Source organism: Vipera ursinii, assembly GCF_947247035.1.
Source record: "Vipera ursinii genome assembly, chromosome: 6".
Classification (NCBI taxonomy): domain Eukaryota; kingdom Metazoa; phylum Chordata; class Lepidosauria; order Squamata; family Viperidae; genus Vipera; species Vipera ursinii.
In genome coordinates, this window is record NC_139515.1 from 77875779 (window position 1) to 77902919 (window position 27141).

At 42.2% G+C, this 27141-nt stretch overlaps 1 protein-coding gene across 4 annotated transcripts in view; it reads right to left on the reverse strand.

Annotated features, from left to right (window-relative positions):
- Window positions 1-27141, reverse strand: part of EPS8 (EGFR pathway substrate 8, signaling adaptor) — a 166399-nt gene that overhangs the window by 45626 nt on the left and 93632 nt on the right. For 3 of the 4 annotated variants that reach the window (XR_014492807.1, XM_083365298.1, XM_083365299.1), the window contains exons 4-10: window positions 16157-16224; window positions 15788-15949; window positions 15207-15356; window positions 11579-11661; window positions 9581-9717; window positions 7938-8011; window positions 834-960 (exon numbers count right to left, since the gene is read on the reverse strand). Coding sequence is in view for 3 of the 4 variants with exons in the window: in XM_083365298.1 (XP_083221424.1) it covers window positions 834-960; window positions 7938-8011; window positions 9581-9717; window positions 11579-11661; window positions 15207-15356; window positions 15788-15949; window positions 16157-16224 (801 nt within the window). In the remaining variant the exon portion in view is untranslated. Of the gene's footprint in view, window positions 1-833; window positions 961-3238; window positions 3358-7937; window positions 8012-9580; window positions 9718-11578; window positions 11662-15206; window positions 15357-15787; window positions 15950-16156; window positions 16225-27141 lie in introns of those variants that run through there. The other variant, XM_083365300.1, reaches the window with a different exon arrangement.

Below are 27141 nucleotides of genomic sequence, written 5' to 3' on the forward strand. Positions count from 1 at the left end.
GACTTTTACAGCCCTCTTTAAGTGGTTTACAGAGTGAGTCTATTCCCCCAACAATCTGGGTCCTCATTTTACTGACCTCAGAAGGATGGAAGGTTGCGTCAACCCTCTGTCAGGATCAAACTCCAGGCTGTAGGCAGAGTTTACCTGCAATACTGCATTCTAGCCACTGCACCACCAGGGCTCCCACACCAGTGGTTCCTTAACCACAATACCACACTGGCTGTTTCACTCACTCACACACACATGGGGGGAAATGCCTAATGTATCAAGATGCAAATTATTTTGTTCTGAAAATTTTTGCAAATCCCACTTCAAGCATGTGATGGGCTGTTTCAAACATTTTTGAAAATGTAGAGTTTGAAAGAGATAATAATCTCTGTTCCCAGCTGAAAGAAATACTTCCAAAACACTTGAAAGAGCCCATTTTGCACTTGAAATGGAACATTTCACAAGATTTCATACTCCAAGCTAACACGCCCTTAATCCAGACAAAAGAATTAATTGACTCAAGATGGCTGCCTTACTGAAATTCCATTTTTTAACGTTGATTCATACTCTTTTTCTTTGTTCTACTGAGCATGTATGCAAACAAATGACAGAATAGAGAAAAGATCAGCTGCCTGTTCTTTTCAACATTAGCCAAACATTAAACATAAATCTGGCCCAAAACATGACTAGAGTATAACAAACAGATAACGACTCAATGGTAAAGTCTGTTGAGCTCTGCCCAATGCAACTACTTATTTAACTGAATAGAGGAACTCTTAACAGTTCAGCGAGTGAATATGTGATCAGAAAACTACTGGAAAAAAGAAAATGGTTCTGATTCTTACCACCTGGCCCTTTCTTCTTATGTTTCTTGCTTTTCTTCCGCTTTGAAAGTTCTGAAAAAGCTTCTGCTGCTTTTTGAAGCTTGGTGACAAAATATTCAATGTCATCCAGAATATGATTCAGGATTTGCTAAAGGAAATAGACAGTGGGTGTCATTTACGAATGTAAGGAACGTCACTCAAAAGGTTGTATTGTTAGTTACGAAGAAACGGGAGTCACTGCAGAGAACCTGTGCGTTTATTTACAGAAAGTGACGCTCTGTAAAATGAATAGGCTGATATTACCACATGACTTGGGTCTGTGTTTCCCCCCTTTGTTCTCAAGCTACCGCCAGAAAATGCTCTGTGCTCAGTAAAGATTGGAGCACGATTATTTGCGTTAAGTTCTTCCCACACAAGATCTTGGCTTAACTTTGTTCTTTCTGGAGTGCTAGGGAAACCTTTTTTTAGCCTTATCTTATAGCAAGCAATTATGAACTTATAAAACTATTTCTGCTCTAGTTCCTCCCCCTCCCCTCCCCCACACCAGTTATGAAATGAGAGTCTGGATCCATTAAAAGTATTTTTAGCTCTTAGTACAAAGAGATGTTGAGGGCCAGTTCCAAGGGACATCCAAATATAGTCTTAAAGTTACTACTCTGCCTTCTTTCTTTTCACTCAATCCTGAACTAAGTTCCTACAGGCTCCAAATAGCTATCTCAGCTTTAGTCTATCAATCTCCTTTTCTGATTCATGACCCTTAGTAGGATAAAGGTCAGAGGAGGAGAGAGGATGTGTAAGGTAAAGGTAAAGGTTCCCCCACACATGCGTGCTAGTCGTTTCCAACTCTAGGGGCCGGTGCTCATCTCCGTTTCAAAGCTGAAGAGCCAGCGCTTGTCCGAGGATGTCTCCGTGGTCATGTGGCTGGCATGACTAGACGCCAAAGGCTCACGGAACGCTGTTACCTTCCCACCGTAGCGGTCCCTATTTTTCTACTTGCATTTTTACATGCTTTCGAACTGCTAGGTTAGCAGAAGCTGGGATTAGAAACAGGCGCTCACTCTGTTACGCGGCACTCGGGATGCGACCTGCCAAACTGCCGACCATCTGATCAACAAGCTCAGCGTCCTAACCCACTGAGCCACCGCATCCCTTTTGAAAGGATGTGTAGCCCTCCAGATATTGTTAAAATATAACAGTCGGCTAGGCTAAAACTGTTGAGGACGGTTTGGCAAGCCCTTGATGGACACTCTTCCTTATTCCTAAATCAGAAGGTCTTAATTGGCTGAGCAGGCTCAAGCTCATCTCTCAGATCATCCAGGAAGCACAATGTGCATTATCTTGAATGTTATTTTTTGATAGCTAAGGAAGTTCTTATGACAATAAAACGTTGGTGGGGAAAATATTTCCTGTAATCCTAACAAAATGGTCAGTAACAACAATTAACATCTTCAAGAATAATATTAGTAAATAATATTAAGGAGCAAAGATAGCACCAACAGCAATAGGTGCAATCCCAGAACAACTTGAATACCATCCACACTGATAGAAACCCTCATTAATCAATTGCAAAAGGCAAGTTTTACTTGGAACAGCTGGGTGACCAAGGTCTGCCTAGTTTTACAGACAGTATAACAAAAACTAGCTACCTTCAGAAAAACTGAATCATACTGACCTGACAATAAAAAATACATTTTTTTTTTTTATTCCATTTATATCCCGCCCTTCTCCGAAGACTCAGGGCGGCTTACAAGCTTAGCAGTAGTATACATTGGGTATAGTCTAATGCTGGATAAAAACACGTAATAAAATTAGTTATAAAAGATTATTAAAAAGATCTAAAATGTTTACTTATGTTTCTGGCGAATCCCCAATGCTGCAGCGCAGAATCTAGACACCTGCGCCGTGATCACTACTTGGAACAGCTTACATCCTGCGATGGTCCCTTTAAATAACAAACATCTGCCTATCCCAGGTCCTTGGGAAGGACTCAACAGTTGGATAAAAATGTCAAATCCAGTCTAAACATCTGGCTGAGTTTGCAACCAACCAACCAGCCAACCATAATAATAATAATAAGGCATCAGGCGAGGATCTGGGAGATCATGAGTTCTATTCCTGCCTTAGATACAAAGCCAGCTAGGTGACCTTGGGCCAGCCACTTGGGAAGGAGGATATGGCAAAGCACTTCTGAAATCCTGCCGAGAAAACTGCAGGAACTTGTCCAGGATTCAAAACCTGACTTGAAAGCGCAAAACAAAGGAAACCAAAAACCCCACAAGTAAATTGTACCGTGCTGCTATTTATGGCAGTAAGCTTTGAATTGTTGTTGCTGTGGGGATCCTAGATGGATCTTTGAACATTTATCAGGAATTTTGTTTGAAGTTAATAATCAGTAATGATTGGCCAATTTCCCCCCCCCACCACCACCACCTATACCAATCTTTCTCTGAAATCCACATCTGCAAAAGGGAATTGATATAAATCACAGACTGCATTCCCAGTTCATGTGGCAGCACCCTAAGTATACAAAGGTTCCCAGTTCATCCTAAGTACACAAAAAAGAACATGATTCCACGATTATCAGCAACATGCAAAAGACTTCGATCCTTGTGATAAGCTCTGGTATGTTCTGTCCAAGGCAGAACATACAGTAGATATCTCAGTCTTAAAGAACCTTTGCAAGTTCACATTTTTCCCCCAATATGTTCTCATATTGGGGATATAAAGGGCGGGATATAAATGGAATTAAAATAAAATAAAAAATATTGTTTTCGTGCTACAAACTTCAAGACCACATCCCCTTATGTTAGCCTAAGTAGCATCAGATGTTATATTAACTACTTGTCCAATGGGAAGCACTACACTATGCCAACCTATTGTGTGAAGTGGAACTCTTCAGACATAGATGTTCTCCTTAGATGCTCCATGTCCAACCTTTTAGTGGAAGTTGAACCCTTAGGTTGACCATGTTGACCATGCAGGGCATTTTGTGGTCATGTGGTGCCTCCTACTGGTCAGTAGTTAATATAGCATCTTGGTCTTTCCACTTCTAATATCCTCTACACCAGGGGTCCCCCACCTCCAGTCCATGGACCAGCACTGGTCCACGGGATTCCAGAAACCGGTCCGCACAAACAAGAGAAACCCTATCTGTGGGATGCAGGCAGCATGTGAAACCATGCCCCCTCTGGTCCATAGCAAAACCTCTCTCCACGGAACAGGGTCCTTGTGCCCAAAAGGTTGGGGGCCTCTGGTCTATAATCCTCCACCTCACTCTTCCCTACCTCTACTAGCCCCCTCCAGGCAGCCATTTTTTAGTTCTGAGAGGGTGCCAGACAACCACCTTGTAGTTGCTAGGCAACCGAGGGATGTATTTCTCATCTGAATCCCAGGGTTGCTTCACACTTTATGAAGAAATTATGGCAGGGGCAGACAGCCTAGTAAAAACATACAACATGAAAAGCAGACACTTTTCCCCAAACTTAACCAGAAATTATGCAAATCAAGATTCCACGCCTTCTTTTTTTTACACCCTTGACTGCTGAAAAACTAAGTTTTAATCAAAATCAACACAAATCACAATATTGCCTGCTGTTGGACTTTTCTTGCAATCTGGGAAGAGATTGCCTGCCTCCCATTGCTGGCCAGAGCTGTAATGAAATGGAATCAAGAGTATAAAAACCTCACGGGGGCAATCAAAGGCCAGCAGGAGATGCTACAACTGACTGAGGGGAAAAATATATAAAAGTCTCTTAAATAAGGCATGTTGCTCATTAGGGAAGAGGCAGGGAAGCACCCAGGACCAGTCAGTGCTGAGTAGAAGCCAACATGTTCAACATTAAAAGAAGATAACTATACAAGGTTATTGAAACAAATAAAGTTAGACCTGGAAAAATGGAAGAATTTAAAATTGTCTCTATTAGGAAGGATAGCTACAATTAAAATGAATATATTGCCTAAGATTCTATTTTTGTTTCAGACAATTCCGATAAAACTTGGGGGAATTTTTTTTAAAGAGTTGAATTCTTTAGTTTTGAAGTTTGTATGGCAAGGGAAAAAAGCTACCGTAGAATAAAGAGGAAAACTTTGCAAGATACTAAAGAAAATGGAAGTTTTGGTTTACCTGAGTGGGCTTTGTATTATCAAGCATCTGTACTGACATGGGTGAAAGAATGGATAATGCTTAGGAATAAAAGGTTGTTACAGTATGCTTGGAGGGACATGACTTACAGTTGGGATGGCACGCGTTTTTGTGTTATGGGAAAAACAAAAATCATGGATATTTTCAAAACCATCGTATTAGAAATGCTTTGATAACAGTATGGGGAAAAATTAAAATGAAAATATATGTAAAAATTCCAGGGTGGTTATCAACAATTGAAGCTTTTTCACATGTAAACTTGTTAAGATTTTGGAAAAAACTTGGACGTATAGAGACATTTTAAATATTGATGGGACATTAAAGTCGAAACAAGAATTGGAACATCAGGGTATCAACATGTCATGGTGGGTACGCTTACAAATACAAAACAGATATGAAAAAGATATGAAAATGTATGGATTTTATAAAGAACAAAATGTGTTCGATAAGATATTATTAACTTCTGATGAGAAATTAATTTAAAAATTGTATAATTTTTTTGTTAACTTTAGAGATGGAAAGTGAACAAATTAAAGGGACAATGATAAGGTGGGCGGAAAACTTTGGTTATAACATAGATCTAGAAGAATGGCAAAAATTGTGGGAGAGAAATTATAAATTGACAATGTCAACTGCATACAAAGAAAATCTGTATAAAATGTTTTACAGATGGCATTTACCTCCAGCTAGATTAGCAAAAATGTTCAAAAATGTATCAGGTAAATGTTGGAAATGTAAATATAATTTAGGTACATATTATCATATTTGGTGGACATGTGACAAAGTAAAGGCTTATTGGAAAAAAAATACATGCTTGGCTAGAAAAAATGTTAGGAGAACATGTAGCATTTAATCCTGAATTTTTTTTATTAGGTATTGTACCAAAAAAAGACTAACAAACAAAATTTATATTTGGTTTTACTTGTTGTAACTGCAGCAAGAATAAGTTAGGCACAATGCTGGAAAAATGAACAAATACCGTCAGAAGAAGAGGTAATAAAGAAGATATTGGAATGCGCAGAGATAGATAGATTGACTATGAGATTAAAAGACAAAGAAGAAACAGAATATTATCAAAGCTGGAATTTATTTTATAAATGGTTAGAACAGAGAACCAAAGAGTAGAATTTGTATATGTATTAGCGTGTTATGAACCCAGCTCGCATGCTGTTTGAAAAACTAACATATGTATGTAGAGAATAAAAAATAACAATAAAAACTTTATAAAAAAAAAGAAAAGGAAGGAGTGGCAGGTGATTATTAAAACTCCTTTCCATAACTGAAATATTGGGCAAATGGAATTCCAAAATAAACGAGCGTAGTTGATGGATCTGGCCTGACATGGTCCCTTAGGAAAGAAATACCCTCGACTCCATTTGTAGCAAAAAGATTATTTTTTTACTAAAGATCTCTAAAAGCCAAATGGTTACAGGAGAGCAGAGGTCCCAAACTTTTAGGCACCAGGGACCGGTTCCGTGGAGAAAGGTTTTTCCACAGACCAGAGAGTGCAAGGTTTTGTGTGCTGTCTGCATTCTGCAAATGGGCTTTTGCTTGTTTGTGCGGACCGGTTGCTGGCACGCCGCGGCCCGGTACTGGGTCCATGGACCGGGGGTTGGGGACCCCTGCAGTAGAGCAAAGCCAGAACTAAGAGTTTGCGCACAAAGATTCCTTAGTTAACTTTCCCTTTCCCATTCCACCCCACCCCTCTAACTCTCCATTGTCCAGTCATATTAGAATAAGATGTTTTGGTAACTGTCCCTGCAACGGTTGGATAGATGGAGAGGTGTTAATTTCATTCCCAAGTTCCTGGTCTTGGGATGTCTCAGGATGGCACAAAGATTCCTTTTGGTTTCCCTCATCTTCCCAGAGCTCCCTCCCCCCATAGCTTATGGCAGATTGGCATCTAGCAAAACGTAGTTGTGAGCGAAGGATGGCAGCTCTGACATTCTGTCTTCCTACCGCTCCCTCCTCCCCACAGCTTATGGCAGACTGGGATCTAGCGCAGGACTTTTCAACCTTTTCACCCTTTGTACCACTTTTAGGATATGGCAACATCTGAGTACCACCAGTCGCCTAGCAAGGTGTCAAAAACTTGATGACCAAAAAAAAATGGAAAAAAGTGATGAAGTACAGGTAGTCCTCGACTTACAACAGTTCGCTTATTGACTGTTCAAAGTTACAATGGCACTGAAAAAAAGTACCCCCCAAGCTCCAGCCGAGCAAGACACCTGCTTGCCCACCCAGCGGCGCTCTTCCTCATGTCCGAAGTTTTCATTGTTGTGAGCATTTCTGTTGAGGATTGGCAGTGGAGGTGGGGTGGGAGGTGTTTGGTTTTTATTCCCCCCCCCATATGCTGGGTGATTGCAGCAGGTTTTGGTCACTTCACATGACCCTGGTACTCTGTGACCGTCATAAATATGAATCAGTTGCCAAGCATCTGAATGTAAATCACAAGACCCTGGAGATGCTGCAACATTCCAGCTGATTGGTGCTTCTTCAAGGCTCAGAAGAAGCACCGGGATCAGCGCTGAGCTCCAGCTGGAGCCTGGTACTGATCCTGGCACTTCCGCTGAACCCTGGCAGCCCCAAAGAAGCGCTGATCCTGGCATTTCCACTGAGCCCTAACAACCCTGCAGCTCCAGCCATCTCTTGCTCAGGCTTGTGCGGTGCTGCCACCGGTTCAGCTCATTCCCCTCCCCCGCTACCACTTTTCTAGGATGGTCGCGTACCACCTGCCAGGTGCCAATGTACCACTGGTGGTACCCGTACCACTGGTTGAAAAGCCCTGATCTAGCGAAACATAGTAGCCAGCAAAGGATGGCAGCTCTGACATTAGTCACCATTAAATGTTTTCCTATTTCACAGCCCTAAAATTTATTGTTGGGAGAAAAAAATTGTGAGTAGAACTTAATGATAATATCAACTGCTCCACCAAGTTTGAGAAACATCAAAACCTCTCGCAAACAATCTCTTTGGCCACTTACAACATCTCGGTCAATCTTGGCTGCCATCATTTCAGCTGTTTCTTCATGCTCATGGTATTGCTTTGGTTTCTCACCTAAAGAAACAAGGAGATGAACAGAAGCTTCCTCAGGGGAGAGACACAGTGGCTGTGATTAGACCACCAATTTGACCAAGGTTACTGAAAAATGTAGTGTTCATATTTGCACAACATGATAAGATTGACTGGTTTTCCTATGAATGAAACAAGAAAGTCTGTTGCATTCAACAGCCAACAAATAATGCATGATTATGAAGGTTTTTTTTTCCTTTCCCCAACTGTGTTGTGATTTGCAGCTTCTTCCAGCTCAATAGGTCATTGTGGGTTTGGGTATCATGGAAGTTTTAGCCCTTGCATTTTTCAAGGCCATCGCTTTGATGAAATCTTGGCCACCAGTGCCAAGTGTGAAAAGTGTAATGACTATGGCTTAGGATTTTGTGAGAACCCAGATGGTTGGGTAAGCTTAACATTCAATCTATGGTGAGAATTGGAAACTCAGTAATGAATGAAACGGCGTGCCTCAATCCAGCCTATGAAACCTGAAACGAAAGTTCAACATTTACATATTTGGAAAATGCAACACAGTTGCCTGGAATTGGAAAAAGAGAGCAGAGTCACACCACCCAGAATAATGTAAAGGTAAAGGTTCCCCCGCACATGCGTGCTAGTCGTTTCCGACTCTAGGGGCCGGTGCTCATCTCCGTTTCAAAGCCGAAGAGCCAGCGCTTGTCCGAGGACGTCTCCGTGGTCATGTGGCCGGCATGACTAGATGCCAGAGGCGCACGGAACGCTGTTACCTTCCCACCGTAGTGGTCCCTATTTTTCTACTTGCATTTTTACGTGCTTTCGAACTGCTAGGTTAGCAGAAGCTGGGACGGGTAACAGGCGCTCACTCTGTTACGCGGCACTCGGGATTCAACCCACCAAACTGCCGACCTTCTGATCGACAAGCTCAGCGTCCTAACCCACTGAGCCACCGCGTCCCAGAATATATACCCCTTATTTAGAGGACTATCGTGATAGAGGCCCTTGGTCCTATTATACCTCCCAGGGAATCTCAGATATTGGAGGGATACAGGAAACATTGTACATAAGGACCTCATACTCATCTTGAAAAAATAATAGCAACCTATTGTCAATTCAAAATATGTACTTAGCTTGCTAAGGCTACAAACAACTGTCTTGCTAATATTCTTGGAAAAGAAATCCAAACGTTTCTATCTTTTAAACATGAATTGGAATGATGCTCCCATTATTTTGCTAGAAACCCAATTTTAATCTCTTTATGGAGTGACCTCCCAGACGTGGGTCAAAATATTTTTTAAAAAAATAAACTAAAACAACTGTTGAAACATAAGCTAAATGAGAGTAGAATACCTTCAATTAATTCTGCCAGGAGATTTACTGTAGGATAATGAGTCATATTGCCCTAAGGCAGGGTTAGGCAACCTTGGCTCTTTTATGACTTTTATGAGCACAGCTGGCTCAGGAATTCTGGGAGTCGAAGTCCACGAGTCATAAAAGAGCCAAGGTTGCCTAACCCTGCCCTAAGGCAAGGCTTAATAATGTCCAGAGCAAAACACTCGGAATCTTTGAATCGCATCTCACAGTTTCAGCAATACTCACAATCTCCCTTTTCAGCTGCCCACGCGGACCAAGCTGCCACCCGGCTCCGGACATCCACCTGTGTAACGGTCCCTGGAGGGACAGGAGCTGGGGCTCTAGGAGGTGGAGGAATGGCACTCTCTGATCTGGAAATCATCCTAAGGCAGGAAAAAATAATAATGATATAACAGTGAAACACCAAGAAAACACGATCTCCTATTTCAGATGTTTGTTACTGGCCTCTCCATCGGAAGTGGCAAATAGCAACAGCAATCAATTGTAGTCTGTCCATCTGTCTGTCTGTTCATCCACCCACCTTTTGGTTTTACCAATAGCGATAGGATTTAGGCTTATATACGGCCCCATAGTGCTTTACAGCACTCTTTGGGTGCTTTATAACGAAGAAGCCTTATTTGCAAGTTGCCTGCAACAAGTCTGGGTCTTCATTTTACTGACCTCGGAAGGATGGAAGGCTGAGTCAACCTTGAGCCCTGTCAGGATCACACTCCAGGCTGTGGGCCGAGTTTTCTGCAATACTACATTCTAACCACTGCGCCACTAAAGTTTATATGTTTCCATAGCAGAACCATCTCAGCACAAAAATATAGAACCCATTTAATTTGATTTGAATAGGTATCAAGGTTTGGTGTCAACTCTTTGTGATCACAAAAACAAACCATCTCTGAGCAAAACCTCTCGCAAACAATCTCTTTGGCCACTTACAACATCTCGGTCAATCTTGGCTGCACAACCAGCACAACGAAAATAAAGAAAAATGTTTACCTTTCTCTTGACTATTTTAACTACTGAACTTTTCCTACCTTCTTATGTTAGGGGTATTTGTTACTGAAGTTCAGATTTCAATAATAGATGGCAAAAGCTTAAGTCTGTCAAATTTCAACAATGGAATTTCAGTGGAGATTTGCTGGTTTTAAAGAGCTTGTGACTAAAACAGGGAAAGTGTCCACATAGTATTTGGAAAAATCCTAAGGAAGGACAACTCTGAAAATGGGCTGGCTTATCAACCCAAGTGGAAACCGTACCAAAATGTTCTAGTGCATTCTTAAGCGTTACAAGAGTTGCTAGGTTTCAAGCTATTTACTGTAGCAGATAACCATTTTCTCCTCTGCAATAAATTAAGCTGGGAAGAATTGGAAGAATGCATTTTACAATTACCCTATTTCACCTGACTTGATAGTTTTTGGTTTGGTTTTATTGAGAGAGAGAAATTGAGAGAGGGGGGGGGGGACGGAGGGAGGGAGGAAGGGAAGGGTATTTAATAAGTTTGTAAACCTCTGGGATCTCCCAAGCGTGTTTCTTAATTAGTTACTTTTGCACCTATCTAGAACATAATAAGAGCCACCATGAATCCGATCAAAAATCTGTTCATTTTAGCATTCTATTTATGTGACCAATCAGGCACCGGTAGGAAGCCGACATGCAACGCTGGAGAACAATATATTCTCCTATTCAAGTTCTTAGCAAGTAGGATGAAAGATCTACAGCTTCTGTTACTGGATGTTTTACATACAGCAGGACTGTGTGACGCTCTGAAGAATTGCCAGCTTTTGATGAAACTTTGGATCAAACACTATTCAAAGCTGCTTCAGCCCTGGCTTCAAGTGCTCCCATGCTGAGTTGCTTCAGCAAATGCTCAGCAGCTTCAGTGTGCCCAACTGTGTGGCTTTGGCACGCATTGCTACGTGCAGTCCCAAAGCTATGTGCAGATTTGGAAGCACTTCAGCCAATGGGCTGGGGAAAGAACTGAAGCCAGGCTTCTGCCACACCACTGATCTGAAGTAATTGGAGGCCAGCTGAATTCCTTTATCGAGATAAATGGGCTGATCTCTTTGCTTCATCAGAGCAAATCATGTTCCCTTCACAGCCCGAATCACTTCATCAAAGTGAATCTGTGTCACTTCGGGCAGGCCAAATATATGGCCTGCACAACCAGCTTCTTAATGCACGCCCTGCCTGAAACGCTAGGAAAGAGTTGCAAAGACAAGGCTCCAACTTTACCTGAGGGTTTCAAGTCGTTGCTTTGGTTTCCCTCCTTTGCTATCGCTGATGGCACTTTCAATATCTTCATGGATAAAGTTAGCCTGAGCAGAAGCAGAAGCAATTAATTGGATGCACTGCTGAACGCTTGAGCAAGCCGTCTATTGAATGCACCAAGGCGTTACAGGCAGAGCTGCCACCACATCTTATAGCAGCAAATTCCATAAAACTTTCAACTTTCCACCTGTACTTTCTTCACTCCGTCTGGAAACAGTGGCCAATCAACTTCGTTAAGATGATTTGGGAATTTAAATAACGTGAGATGCAGCAAAAACCTTCCCCTTCACATTTTAGACACTTACAAGATGGCTACCCTAAGTTTTTTTTTCCTACCCAGGTTGAGTTATAGCCTTCAGTTAATGGACTCACATGGAGAGTAGCAGAGTGCAGTGATAGAGCACACAGCATACAGCCAGGCATGATTCCAACTCAGAGGAACACATTCAAATGATGAAAAAAAAAATCTCAGTCTAAAAGTTTGGGGACCAAATCAGGGCAAAGTGTAATAAGCTAAATGGATACATGTTACCAGTTAAGGCAAATTTCTATCCTAGCTGATTGGAAGACATGTGCTCAGTGTCTTAAAATATGGGAATACAAGGAAGCCTTATTGGAGCTAGCCAACAGCCCCCTGCCCCATTATTCTATGTCATACAGTGTCCATGTTAATGCATTCACACAAAAAATAACAAATGTCTCAGTTAACAACAGAAATTTTGGGCTCAATTGTGGTCGTAAGTCAAGGACTACCTGTCTTTGTTGTTGTTGAAAGCCATCTTGAGTTTATACAGCAGCAAAAGAAGTGAAATTAATTTAATCATCATCACCATAATCTAAACTGGTAGCCAAGCCAAGGCCATAGCAGCCACATCCTGAGGCTATCAATTTCTTGCACAATATAAAAATTACTTTATTTTCCTGGTCCTGAATCTCTCGGCATTTCGTTTTGTTGGAGGGCTCCTAGTTCTAACATTATGATTGACCTCCCCCCAATCAAAAACTCATGATTTTATATTTCTAGCGTGTCTCTCCTTTTCCTGTTTTTGTTCTGAAGTAAAAGATTCCCCTCCTAAAATCATTTTCCCTAATGATTTTGGTTGGCCCTATTTTTATCACTATAAAATCCTTTGGGGAGTGTAGCCTCACCGCGGATTTATATAAAAGCATTAGAGGTGTTATTTTTAATTAACATTCTAATGATTCCATGCATACATTTCCCTTCTTTGCAATTGTGGCACCCTAGACGGATACTTTTGCCAAGATTTCCATCCTGAGTTCCAGATCCTTTACTGATCAGTGACATTAGTGCGATTCATTATCTTTTACTTCCATTTCAAAATGGACTTCTGGGGAAACTAATTGCTGACCAAGCGTTCAAGGAATTCCTCCACATTCATTTTGGAAGGGTTCCACTTGCTTCTAAAGATCTACTTATTTCATATTTGTATTTCTTTACAGAGCTCAATTATGCTCCAAATGCCACTCATTGCTCCAATTCATTTATGCACTAAGTTATCACAGGAGGATTATTATGCGGAGAAATCCATAATATTTATGGATGCTGGTTGGCAGGAAGTCAAACACTATTCAGGATTATTGGCCATAAGCAACAATGTAGGCATTTGTATTTCCAAACACAGGCAGAATAACTATTATTTTTTAAAAATAAGAATTTGAATATTAAGTCTGCTTAGGAGCTGAAATTATTACATGGCCAACTAGGTCTTCAGCATCTCAGCAAGCAAGTCATGTTCTAAAAGCCAAATCTATATATCATTATGCTTTGCCTGGAAAAGCAAAATAGTGAAATAGGTCTCCAATTGCAGTATCTTTATAAATTCCACGCTACTGTTTAACCATTCTTTTATTTATGTGTCACTCAGCCACCACAAGCATTTTCAGAACAGCTTTTCTCGAAATGATCCTGAAGTGTCACACAACAAGCTGATTAAGTGTAACTTAGTGTTATGAAAATCTCATTAATTATACAGGGATGAACCTAAATGCTGCTATCAGTTTCCTACAAACCCAACTGCTGTGCAAGATTGATGGTGATCATTTAATCAATCAAACCAACCCACCCAACTTATTTGCCAGCCATCTTGTGATTCAGGAGACTCTCGGAAGCTTCCCTCAGGAACAACGACATGTAACAACGATTATAAATATAAAAGTGAAATAAAATTACAAAAACGGCAACAAGCTAAAAAAAATAATGAATAAATAAATCAGGGGTACGGAGGGGAGAGGTGGGAGACCTCCTCAATTAGTGCCTCCTCTATTTGTGTATCAACCACCTCCAGACAGCAGCTTCTCCTTCAGGACCCCTCGCCAGCTGGCACATGAACTGAAGAAGCTTCTTGGATGAGAAGTGAAACATTTTCAAAGGGGGGGGGGAAACCCATGAAAGTCCAGTTGCCTTTCAGAAAAAAGCACCTTTGGGACAACAATGACCTGGATGATTGGGAACCTCCACAGATAGGTTTAAAAAACTTTCTTGAAGAGAGGGGGTGGAGAGAAGCAACCTAGGACTAAGGAGAAACTTCCTGACAGTTAGAACAATTAACCAGTGGAACAACCTGCCTCCAGAAGCTGTGAATGCTCCAACACTGGAGGTTTTTAAGAAGAGACTGGACAGCCATTTGTCTGAAATGGAATAGGGTCTCCTGCTTGAGCAGGGAGTTGGACTAGATGACCTCCAAGGTCCCTTCCAACTTTACTACTGCTACAAGTACTAGTACTACTATTATTATTATTAATATTATAAAACTTTTATTCATAAAACATGAAACTCAGTCAACTGAACACTCAAATTGACTGGCACTAATGGTTGACATGGGCTGCTGCCGTGTTGTTGTTGTTGTTGTTATTATTATTATTATTATTATTATTATTATTATTATTATTATTATTATTACCACCTTCTACAGTAAGATGCTCTATTTTTATACTGCCCTTCTCCCGAAGGACTCAGGGCCCTGTACACCGCCCTGAGTCCTTCGGGAGAAGGGCGGTATAAAAATTTAATAAATAAATAAAAAATAAATTTAATAAATAGAGTGGAGGAACCCTCATGGCCAAACTTCACACGCTAAAGACTTCACACCTAACAGTTATTAAAGGAGGATGCTAAATAATGTCTATGCTTAAAACTCTGCTTAGAACTCTGAGGGGACAAACATACCAACAGAAGAGAATATTTGTAGCTCAGGGTTGAAATAAGGAGTCCTTGCTGATCTCTGAGGGTTGTTTTATTACCCAACTAGGTGGCATCATCAGTGCCTGGCACTGGTTAAGGTAGACCTAATGGGTCCTGTTCATACCCAAGGTATGAAAAAGATCTTGTTCAGTTCTTATATATGAATGGCATATTTAAGTTTTCCGTCGCCTACCATCTTCCTAGTGCACTGATGCTACAGCTCCTAGAATTTCCTGCTAATTAAAAATTTAAGATCCAGCAGGTCTAGAAGGTGACAGATCGAAGACAGCAGGGTAAGGTTATGGAACAAAATAAATAAGTAAGCAAATAATAAAAAAAACCCCTCATATATTCCAGCTCCATGTGTTCAACTGCAGTATTTTGCCCTACCTTCACTTCATCACACTCGAAAAGATGGAGATCTGCTTTGCTCTGGGATGGCTCTTTGCACACTAGAGCAAGGATGGAGTCGTAGTTGCATGAATTCATCACAGCCTGGCAATGCTGTATGGTGTTCAAGGGGAAGTTCTCAAGTTCATTCTGAAAGGCAAATGGGAGGAAGAAGCAGGAGATACAAAATTCTTCAACCTGGTTAAAATCCTTCTCTTGCCTCCCCAATATATTGGTACCCCCGTATATACTATGACTCTAGATGTGTCAACAGGAAAAAAAAGTTAGGAAAAATAATATAAAACTGGTGGCCAGAAGGATGGATTCTTCTGATTTCCCCCATATTTCTCATTGTTATTTCATGAATGAGAATTAGCTTTTGACAATTTTTCAAAGGATCAGAGGCTGGAGAATTTCTTCTTCCCTGGTGAAACTGAAAGAAATTGTCCATAAATCTAATTTCCCTGCTCAGAAATTGGTTGGATAACCTTCATCAGTTAATATGTGCCAGGCTCTAATCAAAACTCTGAAAATGTTCTCCCAACTCTGCCAACATGTCAACCTTATCACTGAGTCTTTACCTTGGATTCTAAGTCCACTAGACTGACAGCTTTGTCATCCACTTGAAGAATCATATCTTGGGTCCAGACCTTGCCCTTGGCATCCAAGAGTTTCAGCTTCCTTATTCCATCATCAACTGTGATCATGGCTTCTTTCCGATCCAGAACAAAAGTGGTCAGGTGCTGACAGGTTGGCAAAAGAAAAGAAGATGTATGTTTATCAAAGGATCAGCAGAGCAGGTACTTATACAATTTGGAGAGATTATTTTTGAAAAAGCAAAACACGTTGCTTACAAAATAAAATGGAGAGAATAGAAAAAACCAACTATAGCTATCTATGGACATCTGATGTACATAAATAAGATAAAAATAATAATAAAAAAATCTTACCTCCACACGGTACTGTGTTATCTCTGAAATGCTACTGATGCTGTCTCGTGCATAATTCTTCCTTTGCTCTGATTTTTTTATCAAGAATGGAAAAAAGAAGATATTAGAATATTTAATTTATTTAAAAATATTGATGGGTGGGGATCTGTGCTGGCACCGGTTACTTATCCCTGAATTACGATTATAAGATAATAAATATCCCTCGACAGGCTTATAATCTATTGTAACTGATTCAGATTTAATCCTCAGACAATGGACTGATTCACTAGCCATAAAGTGGTTATTTTGGTTTTGGCTCAGTATGTTAAGTGAAATCAGCCATGATGGCAGTCACTTGTCTGAGATGATATAGGTTCTCCTGCTTATGTGGGGGGCTGGAGTAGAAGACCTCCAAGGTCCCTTCCAGCTCTATTCTATTCTGTTCTGTTCTGTTCTGTTCCGTTCCGTTCCACTCCACTCCACTCTACTCTACTCTACTCTATTCCACTCCACTCCACTCCACTCCACTCCACTAAGATGTGTTAGCTTCAACTCCCAGCATTCTCTAACTAGTATAGGAATTCTGAGTTTTGAGAGTTGAAGTCCACATATCTTAAAGTTGCTGTGGTTGAGACTTGCAAACTATTCAGAACTTAGCATACTGGCTGAACCCAACAAATTGGGGCTTATTCAAAAACTCATAATTAAGTAAGCCACAGCTTACCAGGTGTGTGAACTAGATTGTTCTGGTTCTCTATCGAACTTCCTGATTGACTTAAGGTGGTAAACCAAATCTCTGGCTATGTCAGGACCCACCCCGTCTTAGGAAAACAAAAACTCTTGAAGTCAGTTCTAGTCCAAAAGGAATTTTTACTAGGACATGTTTGGTTGTGGAAATACAAGACAGGACCTGGTATTGTTTTACAGATTGAAACTTTATAAAGTGTTCCCGGTTCAACCGCCCTTCCCTCAACCCCATTTGGTCAGCCCCCCCCCATCATTTACTTCATGTCATCCCTTTCGTGGGAAAAAGGGAACTTCGGATCTTTACGGTTATTGCCTTCTTCCTTTACAGATTCAAATGGAGACACAGGCCAGATGCCTTCTTCCCTAACCCTCCCCTTTGTTCCCCCAGTTCAAAAGGTTTCCCTTGGTCTTTGAAATAACCTAAGGCAGGCTGAATCCACATCTGCTCCTCCTTCCTCGGGAGATGGCAGAATCCAGGGGGGGAATAATGTTTTAAACATACATTTATGAATGTGATATAAATGGATTCTGACAGGCTACACTCCACAGATTGTCTGCGTATCTGAGTTTGCTTGGTATGGACGAAGTTGGAACCGTCCATTGTGGCAGGCAACCATTTACAGTCATGATGAACTTCTTCTCCTTTAAATTTCACCATGCTATTACAATATTCTCAATACAGGTAGTCCTTGACTTACAACCACCCATTTAGTGACCCTTCAAAGTTACAACAGCACTGAAAAAAAGTTACCGATGACCAGTTTTCACATGACCATTGCGGCATGATCAAAATTTGAGCACTCGGCAACTGGCATGTATTTAGGACGGTTGCACTGTCCCTGGAACCTTCCCAGCAGGCTTCTGACAAGCCAAGTCAATGGGAGAAGCCAGATTCACTGAATGACCACCTGCTTCACTTAATGACTGCATGGTTTGCTTAACAAATGGGAGCAACTAATTTAACAACTGCCTCGCTTAGCAACAGAAATTTCGGGCCCAACTGTGGTTGTAGGTCGAGGTCTACCTGAAATAGCTTTTTGAAGTGGACAATGATAATTAAAATCTGCCTGCTAACTTTTTCACCAGATTCCAGAGTAGATTTCATCTGGTTTCCAGGCGCCTGCCTTATGAAAACAACTTATAATGATATCTGCTTTGCTTTAGCAGTAAGATCACATCACGCTCCTTCAGAAAGTTCCTGGATTGCTTCACATACGGGAGCTGTAAACTGTTTTAAAGGGCCAATTTACTAGATATCTTCTTGCCCCTTAATCAAAAGCCAACGGCTCTTCACATTCAGAGATGGCCAACTCAGCCTCCCAAAATGCCTAGATGTGAATTCATCATTGCCTTTACATAAGCAATGAAAATAGCAGTCTTCGTACACACAACACGTAACTGGAGAAGAAACACTCCATTTGGGAGGGGAAAGGCAGAAGCAAATGACACCACAAGACACACTTAACCCTAAACCTGAATTAACAAAACACAATTGCTGGGCCTGCATAATATACCATGCCCAAATGAATACATGTAAAGGATATATCGCTGCTTAAGTGGGTGGGAGTGTGTTTTGAATGGGGTGTGTGTTCTGATTGGGTGGGGATGTGTTTTGAGTGGATGGGCTGGTCTCAGCTGCTAGCCTTAGACCTGAACTGGGGAGTTGTGCTGCTTTTGTTAGGTTCCGTGTTTGTGGTGGTGCCATGTTTTTATAGTGGGTGTCAGTTTGCTTATTGTGTGGTTTGGAGGGGTTTAAAGTGGCTAATGTTGCAGCTGTAGTTAGGTTTCTATTTTGTGGTTGTGTTGTTATCGTTGTGGGTTCAGATTTGCTTTTTGAATGGATGTGTGGTGGTGATGTCATGTGATGTTATCATGAGTTTCGGTCTGGTATCATTCTTGGTGGTTGGGACTCGTCTGTCAATCAAGGCGAGTTTCCAAATGGCTGGTAGGCGAGAGGTATCATCTTGTTTATTCATGCTGTGGGGGCGATTTTCTATCTTGATGGCTTCTCTGATTATTCTGTTGTTAAAATGTTCAATTTTGGCGATAGTTCTGGTTTTTTTAAAATCAATTTCGTGTCCAGTGGCTTTAAAGTATTGGAACAGGGATGAAGTTTGTTCTCCCTTTCTGACTGAGTTCCTGTGCTCTTCAATGCGTGCACTTATTCTTCTGTTGGTCTGTCCGATGTATGTGGTGGGGCAGGTGGGGCATGGGATTTCATATACTCCTTGGTTTTCTAACTCAATTATGTCTTTGGGGTTTCTTAGGATGGTGGATATTTTTCTGTTTGTGCAGAAAGCTGTTTTGATGTTGTGTTTGTGGAGGATCTTGCTGATTCTGTCTGTGATCCCTTTTAGGTATGGGAGGAGGGCTTTGCCATTTTCTTGTTCTCTGTCTTGGATTTTTGTGAGTGTCTCTCTTTCGGATTAAGTTGGTAATCATGTTTCTTTGGAATCCGTTGGCTGTTAGTACGTTAGCGAGAGTGTGTAGTTCAGTTTTTAGGTGTTGTTCGTCAGCTAGGTGGTGGTATGAGAGTGCATTCAGGTAGCGGTTTGTGTGTTTTCTTATGGTAGATAGTGTGTCCTAGGGAGCCGTTGGATTTCTTGTAGACTAAGACATCAAGGAAGGGAAGTTGATTGTTAGCTTCTGTTTCCATGGTGAACTGTATTTTGGGGTGTAGGCTGTTGAGGTGTGTGAGGAAGTCATCCAGTTTTTCTTTGCCGTGTGGCCAGATTACGAAGGTGTCATCTACGTATCTGAGCCAGAGTTTGGGTTTGTGGTTGGATTTTTCTAGAGCGAGGGTTTCAAAGTGTTCCATGTAGAGGTTTGCGATGACAGGTGAAAAGGGTGATCCCATGGGTGCTCCTTCCATTTGTTTGTATCTTTGTCCATTGTAGATGAAGTATGTGTTTGATAGGCAGTGGTTGGTCAGATCTAGGATGTGTTTAGGGGGGGTGTATTTATTTAGGATAGCTATCAAGGCTTCTTTGATTGGCACTTGGGTAAAGAGGGATATGACATCGAAGCTCACGAGTAGGTCACAGGGCTGTAAGTTTAGTTTACTTATGATCTCAATGAATTGGAATGAGTTTTGTACATGTGAGGTGATGGAATTTGCGTAAGGCTGTAGTTGTTTGGCAAGAAATTTGGCTAGATTTTGTAGAGCTGAGCGTATGGAGCTGACTATGGGTCTGAGTGGGGTTCCTTCTTTGTGTATCTTGGGGAGACTATAGAGCTTGGGACATCTGGATGGTTTTTCTCTGGGAATGATTGTTTGCTGGATCTCTTCACTGATGGGGGTGGCTTTTATTTGGATTTTGTGGTTTTTTCCAGGTAGGTGGTGGGATCTGTGTTGAGGAGTTTGTATGTGGAATAACCCCCTTAAACACCAGCCTGAGGATGATGGATGAGATTTCGTCGAAATGTTGCCCTGATACCTCCAATTTTACGTGGGAAAAAACCTGAATGACCATACAAACCCCCGCGAAAACCTCAGAAAACATATATATATATATATATATTAAGCAAAAAACTAGAGAAAACTTTAAGCAAAAGACATTAATTTATAAAGTATATATTCATTGTCTGCAGGTGTATATGTGTGTATATGTGTATATGTGTGTGTATACATGTCAGTAGCAATGTGGTGGCTCAGTGGGTTAGGACGCTGAGCTTGTCGATCAGAAGATCGGCAGATTGGCGGTTCGAATCCTGAGTGCCGCGTAACAGAGTGAGCGCCTGTTACTCGTCCCAGCTTCTGCCAACCTAGCAGTTCGAAAGCACATAAAAATGCAAGTAGAAAAATAGGGACCACTACGGTGGGAAGGTAACAGCGTTCCATGCACCTTTGGTGTCTAGTCATGCTGGCCACATGACCATGGAGACGTCCTTGGACAAACGCTGGCTCTTCAGCTTTGAAATGGAGATGAGCAATGGCCCCTAGAGTCGGAAATGACTAGCACGCATGTGTGGTGGAACCTTTACCTTTTATATATGTCAGTACATATATACTGTATATGTACGCCTCATTGTGCAGTGTTCAGATCTTGAACTTAAAGAGCTTAGCATCTTTAACTGAGCCATCACACCCCTATATATGCAGTATATGTGTGTGTGTGTGTGTGTGTGTGTGTGTGTTATATATGTGAACACAGTATGTATGTGTTTGTGTATGAATAAATGCTCCTACAGAAGCCTTTCAGTGAACTCTATCCATATTTCATTACATGATCCATGCCTACTCAAAATTAATAAATGATTCTTTCACCAGTTGCTATATCATCAATTCTGCAGGCCTTAACCCTAACCCTTACTTTGTTATTTCTGATTCATCGGTTCATTTATTAAATTTATCACATCTTTTCACCTCAGCATTCATAGCAATTAATAATAAAAACAGGTCAATAGTGGAGGATAAGTTCATGTAGACAAAAGACAGGGTTTTCCCAGATATTTTCAAATTAAATTTGCCATAATTGAAATGGAGAGGACTAAACAATACTCTGAGAAACAATGGGTGATGACAGGAAACAGTGTCCTAGTTTCCTTTCAATATATTAGCAGGCAATGACAAGAACCCATCAACAATTCTGTTGACATGTGAATTTTACCGTGTCCAACATTTTTTAAATCTTCATTTTTCTCCTAGATGAATAATACAACTGAAGTACATCTTTCCAGGAAATAGGTACTTTAAAAAAAAACAGCCTAGTGAAAATAATTTCCATCACAAAAACTGAATATAGATAGCATTTAAATGTCCGTTACTAAAGATGGTATAATAATTTTCTAAAAATGACTTCCTTCCTGTCTTGGGGAATAGATGTAACCAGGCAGCCATCAGTTAGTGACAGTGAGATATAGGTAATCCTCAACTTACAACCATTAGTTTAGCTACCGTTCAAAGTTACAACCATATTGAAAAAAGTGATTTACAATCATTGTACCACCCTCACCGTGACCTGATCAAAATTCAGTTGATTGCCATTTGCAGCCTTCCCAGCTCACTAATTAAAAAAGAAAAGTCAATGAGAGCAGCCAGATTCACTTAACAATGTCCTGGCTCATTTAACAATATATATATTGTTTAACATTTAACATATATATATGTTTTCTAGCCACATGCGACCTGAATATTGTGCTCTTTAGTTCATTCTATCTATCAGAAATATTTTTACAGCATTTTTTTTTAGCTCAGTTCTTAAGGGGTGCTATGTTGCTACCTTCCCCTTGTCTTCAGTTAGGCATTGAGATACGGCCAGCCTTACCAAAAGGTGGCCCACGTGGAGGTATTCACATTTTCTAAATGCAAGATGGCCATAACTGTAATGTATTGGGCCTAGTTTACTTGAACTGTACCACATGGGTTTTGAATGCTGTGAGATTGCTTAAGCAGGGAGATGGGTAACGGTCGCCGGCTCCTCAGACAAGCCATCTCCAGGACCACCATTGGTTGGCTCTAGGATGGCAATAGGTTCCTTTAAACCTATTGGCTGCCACCTAGTGGCCAGAGTATAAATAGCTGCGTAGAAGCCTTGGTTAACAGTTCAGTTCCTGCATTCAATAAAGCATGTTCCTGCCTGAACTCTCTTGCCTCGTCTCCTGCTTGCTGCAAAGAACCCAGTACACAACAATAACCTCTTCATATTTTATGAGCTTCTAGATTTTTTTTCATAATTTACTGTCCTAGATTTGTTTAGCTATCATTCTCTTCTCTATAATGCTCTTCTCCAGTATAGTATGGCAATAGTCCCCAATCTGTTGGGTGCCAGGGTCCAGTTCCGTGGGGGGAGGTTTTTCCAAGGCCTCTGTTTGTATGGTTTTGTACATTGCCTGGATCTTGTGCACGCACCGATGGGGCTTCGCTTGCTTGCTTGACTCAGTTCCTGGCAGGCCAAGGACTGTTTCCAATCTGTTGGAGTTGGGGACCTCTGTAACATGGGATGTGATAGCAATTTATATTCAGAAGATCAGAGCATCTCATCTGGACAGAATGTCCTTGGTTATTGGAAAAGTATGGCACGCAAAGGACTTAACATAACCTTCCCCTGCCTACTCACTGGTGCTTTACAAGAGCTTCACTATCCACATCCTTCCCTGTCTCGATGTATTTTGGAAGCACAAACTTGCCCCATTGGAAAGTACCTCAGTCATTTTTGTGTCCAACAAACCATTATGAAATGTCAGAAGCACTTGATTGTGTCAACATGTTGAAATATTTTCATTTGCGTAGCCTTCCCCCCCCTAAAAAAGATCCGCACTGAAAATGTGCGTGCATACATGGATGTGCGCGCATGCACACACGTACACACACAACCAGAACAGCAAAGCCTGTTGTCACCCGCTACCTTTTTTGGTTTTTTGCTTGGATGACGATCTGAAGAAATAAAACCCATCTGTTTCCGAGAATTATTATTTTTCAAAAGAAAAGAAAAGAAGGAACATTTAGATCAATCCTATACCCAGTGATTACTTCCATTTGGGACGATGTCAAGGCAATAGTGTTGACATATAGACTTGCAATGGAAAATTGGTTGTCACACACAGTACTAAAGAACAAAGAAAAAGAGAAGAAATAAAGAAAAGAAAGCAGAGCTTTATTAAATGCAACATTCAGACACAGGCTTTTAATAAGGATCAGTTGGCAAATCAAATAGAAATCAACCTGTGTTTGCTAAAAACTGTGCAGTCAACAAAACCGGGGGCCCATAACTGATTTGACGTTTCCTGCCTTTACAAGTCATTACTTTTTTATCTGTCCTTTACAAAATGTTGCATGTAAGGATCTAACATCAAATCAAGAGAAAAAAAGGGACAAAGTTATGTGCTTATAAGAAGTCTTCCGGGATCAATTTAGACCTGGTTGTTACTTACAAAGCCCTATATAGTCTAGCATCAGGGTAAATCAAGTACTCTCTAGCCAAAATTAAATTCATCTGTCTAGTCTCATTTGTTTTCAGAAGATCTGCTGAGAATTATCTTCCCATCCAAGAAGTATATGAGGTATGAGCTAGATGATATACTGTTGTGGGCCTAATGTACCTTTAGCTCTAATTAATTGTTGGATGGAAACTCATCCTGTGAATGGGAGGAAGAAGGAGGTAGATTATTTATTTATTTATTTATTTATTTATTTATTTATTTATTTATTTATTTATTTAAATTCCATTTTATATCCCGCCCTTCTCCGAAGACTCAGGGCGGCTTACAAGCTTAGCAGTAGCCTTCATTCTATGTATATGCCTGCTTATTAGGGCTTTCACACACACCCCCAAGCGGCATTATTACAAAGTCAGCTTAATTGCCCCCAACAATCTGGGTCCTCATTTTACCTACCTCGGAAGGATGGAAGGCTGAGTCAACCTTGAGCCTGGTGGGATGCGAACCTGCACTAATTGCAGGCAGCTGGTGTTACTTAAGGAGGCATTAGCCCACTGCTCCACCAAGGCTCTTTTAAGCTTTCTCTTGCCGCTATGTATTCAGGATGAACAGTGATTAATATGTATGTGTATTTATATGTAAGGGTGTAGATATATACATATGTATGTTAAAATTTTTGGCTTGTATGTATGTATATAGCATGTCTATATATATGTTACTGTATGTATGTGTACACTTTTGAGAGCAGGCAACAGAATTTTATTTTTAATGTGTGCAAGTGTGGCCACAGTAAAAAAATGATAATAAAAGTTGTTGGTCTTGGTCTTGGTCTTGTCCTGTCCTGTCTTATTTGTATACTTTGTATATTTGCTGTACAGGTAGTCCTCGATTTACAACTACAATTGGGAACAGAATTTCCATTGCTAAGAAAGGTGGTGATTATTTATTTATTTATTTATTTATTTATTAGTTTTTATAAACCGCCCTTCTCCCGAGGGACTCGGGGCGGTGTACAGAGGAAGGAAGGTATACAGACCGAACAATAAAATAATAAGAAACACTAATGAACACAAACTGGGACCCCAATTAACGCTATCATGCCAGGCCAACCTGCTGGAACAGGAAAGTTTTTAAGTCGCGACGGAAGGTACGGAGGTCAGGGGCCATCCGGATTTCGGTAGGTAAGGTGTTCCAGAGGGCTGGCGCACCCACTGAGAATGCCCTCCCCCTGGGGGCCACCAGCCGACATTCCTTGAGCGGTGGCACCCTGAGGAGGCCCTCTCTGTGGGAGCGCACAGGACGGTGGGGTGCTGACATCGGCAGAAGGTGCTCCCGTAGGTAGTCCGGACCCATGCCATGTAGGGCTTTGAATGTCATTGTTAGCACCTTGAACTTCACACGGAAGGCAACCGGAAGCCAGTGCAGCGCACGGAGGAGAGGTGTGATATGGGAGTATCGGGAGGCTCCCAAGAGTGTCCGTGCCGCCGCACTTTGCACCAGTTGAAGCTTCCGAGTGGATCTCAAGGGCAGCCCCATGTAGAGAGCGTTACAGTAGTCTAGGCGAGATGTCACAAGGGCATGGGTGACTGTACGTAAGGAATCCAGGTCCAGATAAGGCCGTAGTTGGCGAACTAGTCGAACCCGGGAGAAGGCCCTCTTGGTCACAGCTCCAATGTGGTCTTCCAGGGAGAGCTGCGAGTCTAGGAGGACACCCAGGTTGCGGGCCCTATCAGCAGGGGGAAGTAACTTGTCCCCAATGTTAAGCAGTGGGACGTTCTGAATCTCCTGGCTTGCCGGTACGTACAGCCATTCAGTCTTGTCCGGGTTCAGTTGAAGCCTGTTTCTCCCCATCCATTCCCGGACCGCTTTCAGGCAGCGGGACATCACGTCTAGGGCATCACTGATATTGTTAGGAGTTGAGATAAAAAGCTGGGTGTCATCAGCATACTGATGGTACCCTACTCCAAAACTGCGAATGATCTCACCCAGCGGTTTCATGTAGATGTTGAACAGGAGAGGCGAGAGGACCGACCCCTGAGGGACTCCGCAAGCGAGAGGCCTCGGGGTCGACCTCTGTCCCCCTGTCAGCACCGACTGCGAGCGACCCTGGAGAAAGGAGGAGAACCAACGCAGAACCGTGCCTCCCACTCCCAGTCCCCTGAGGCGTCGCAGCAAGATACCATGGTCGATGGTATCGAAAGCCGCCGAGAGGTCTAATAAGACTAGGACAGAGGAATGGCCCCTGTCCCGGGCTCTCCAGAGATCATTCATCAGAGCGACCAATGCCGTCTCCGTGCTGTAGCCCGGCCTGAAACCCGATTGGTACGGGTCTAGATAAACCGCTTCATCCAGGATCTGAGGAAGTTGGTGCGCCACCACGCTCTCAACAACCTTCGCAAGGAAGCGAAGATTGGAGACTGGACGAAAGTTATTCAAAGAGGATGGGTCCAAGGTGGGCTTCTTGAGGAGAGGTCTCACCACCGCCTCCTTCAAGGCGGTGGGGAAGTGACCCTCACTCAGAGAAGCAGAGATGACCGCTAGGAACCAGCCTCGTGTCGCCTCTCGAGCTGCATAGGCCAGCCAGGAAGGGCACGGGTCCAGTAAGCATGTGGAGGAGCTCAACCTTCTCATAATCCTGTCCACTTCCTTAGGAGTTACAGGATCAAATTCTTCCCAGATGACGTCGACACGACTGTCCATGTCTTGTTCTTCCATCTCAGCCCAGTTGGAGTCCAGACCAGTCCGAATCCGAGCGATTTTATCCAGCAGATATTGACCAAATTCCTCGGCTCGACCCTGCAAGGGTTCCTCCCTCACCTCTTGGTTTAATAGGGACCGAGTCACCCTGAACAAGGCAGCCGGGCGATTATCTGCGGACGCGATGAGGGTGGAAAAGTAGTTGGATTTTGCCACCCTTATCGCAGCGAGATAAGACCTGGTGAGGATTCTTAGTCGCAATCGGTCGGATTCGGATCGACTGGACCTCCAACGGCTCTCTAGGCCCCGTCTCCGACGCTTCATCTCCCGGAGCTCCTCGGTGAACCATGGGGCTCGCTGGGATCTGCGCCGGGTCAGAGGCCGCAAGGGTACAACTCGGTCCAGAGCCTCCGTGGCTGCCTTTTCCCAGGCTTCCACTAAGGCTTCCGCCGAGCTGTGAGCAGGGGGTGCATGCGAGTCCCTAAGCGCTGCCTGGAACTTATCAGGGTCCATTAGGCGCCTAGGGCGGTACCATCTGACTGGCACCGTGCACGCACGGTGGGGGGTGGCAAGGGGGAAGTCTAGCCGCAGGAGGTGGTGATCGGTCCATGACAGGGGCGTAATAGTTGTGGCACCCCCACCGACATCATCACGCCACCGTCCAGACAAGAACACCAAGTCTG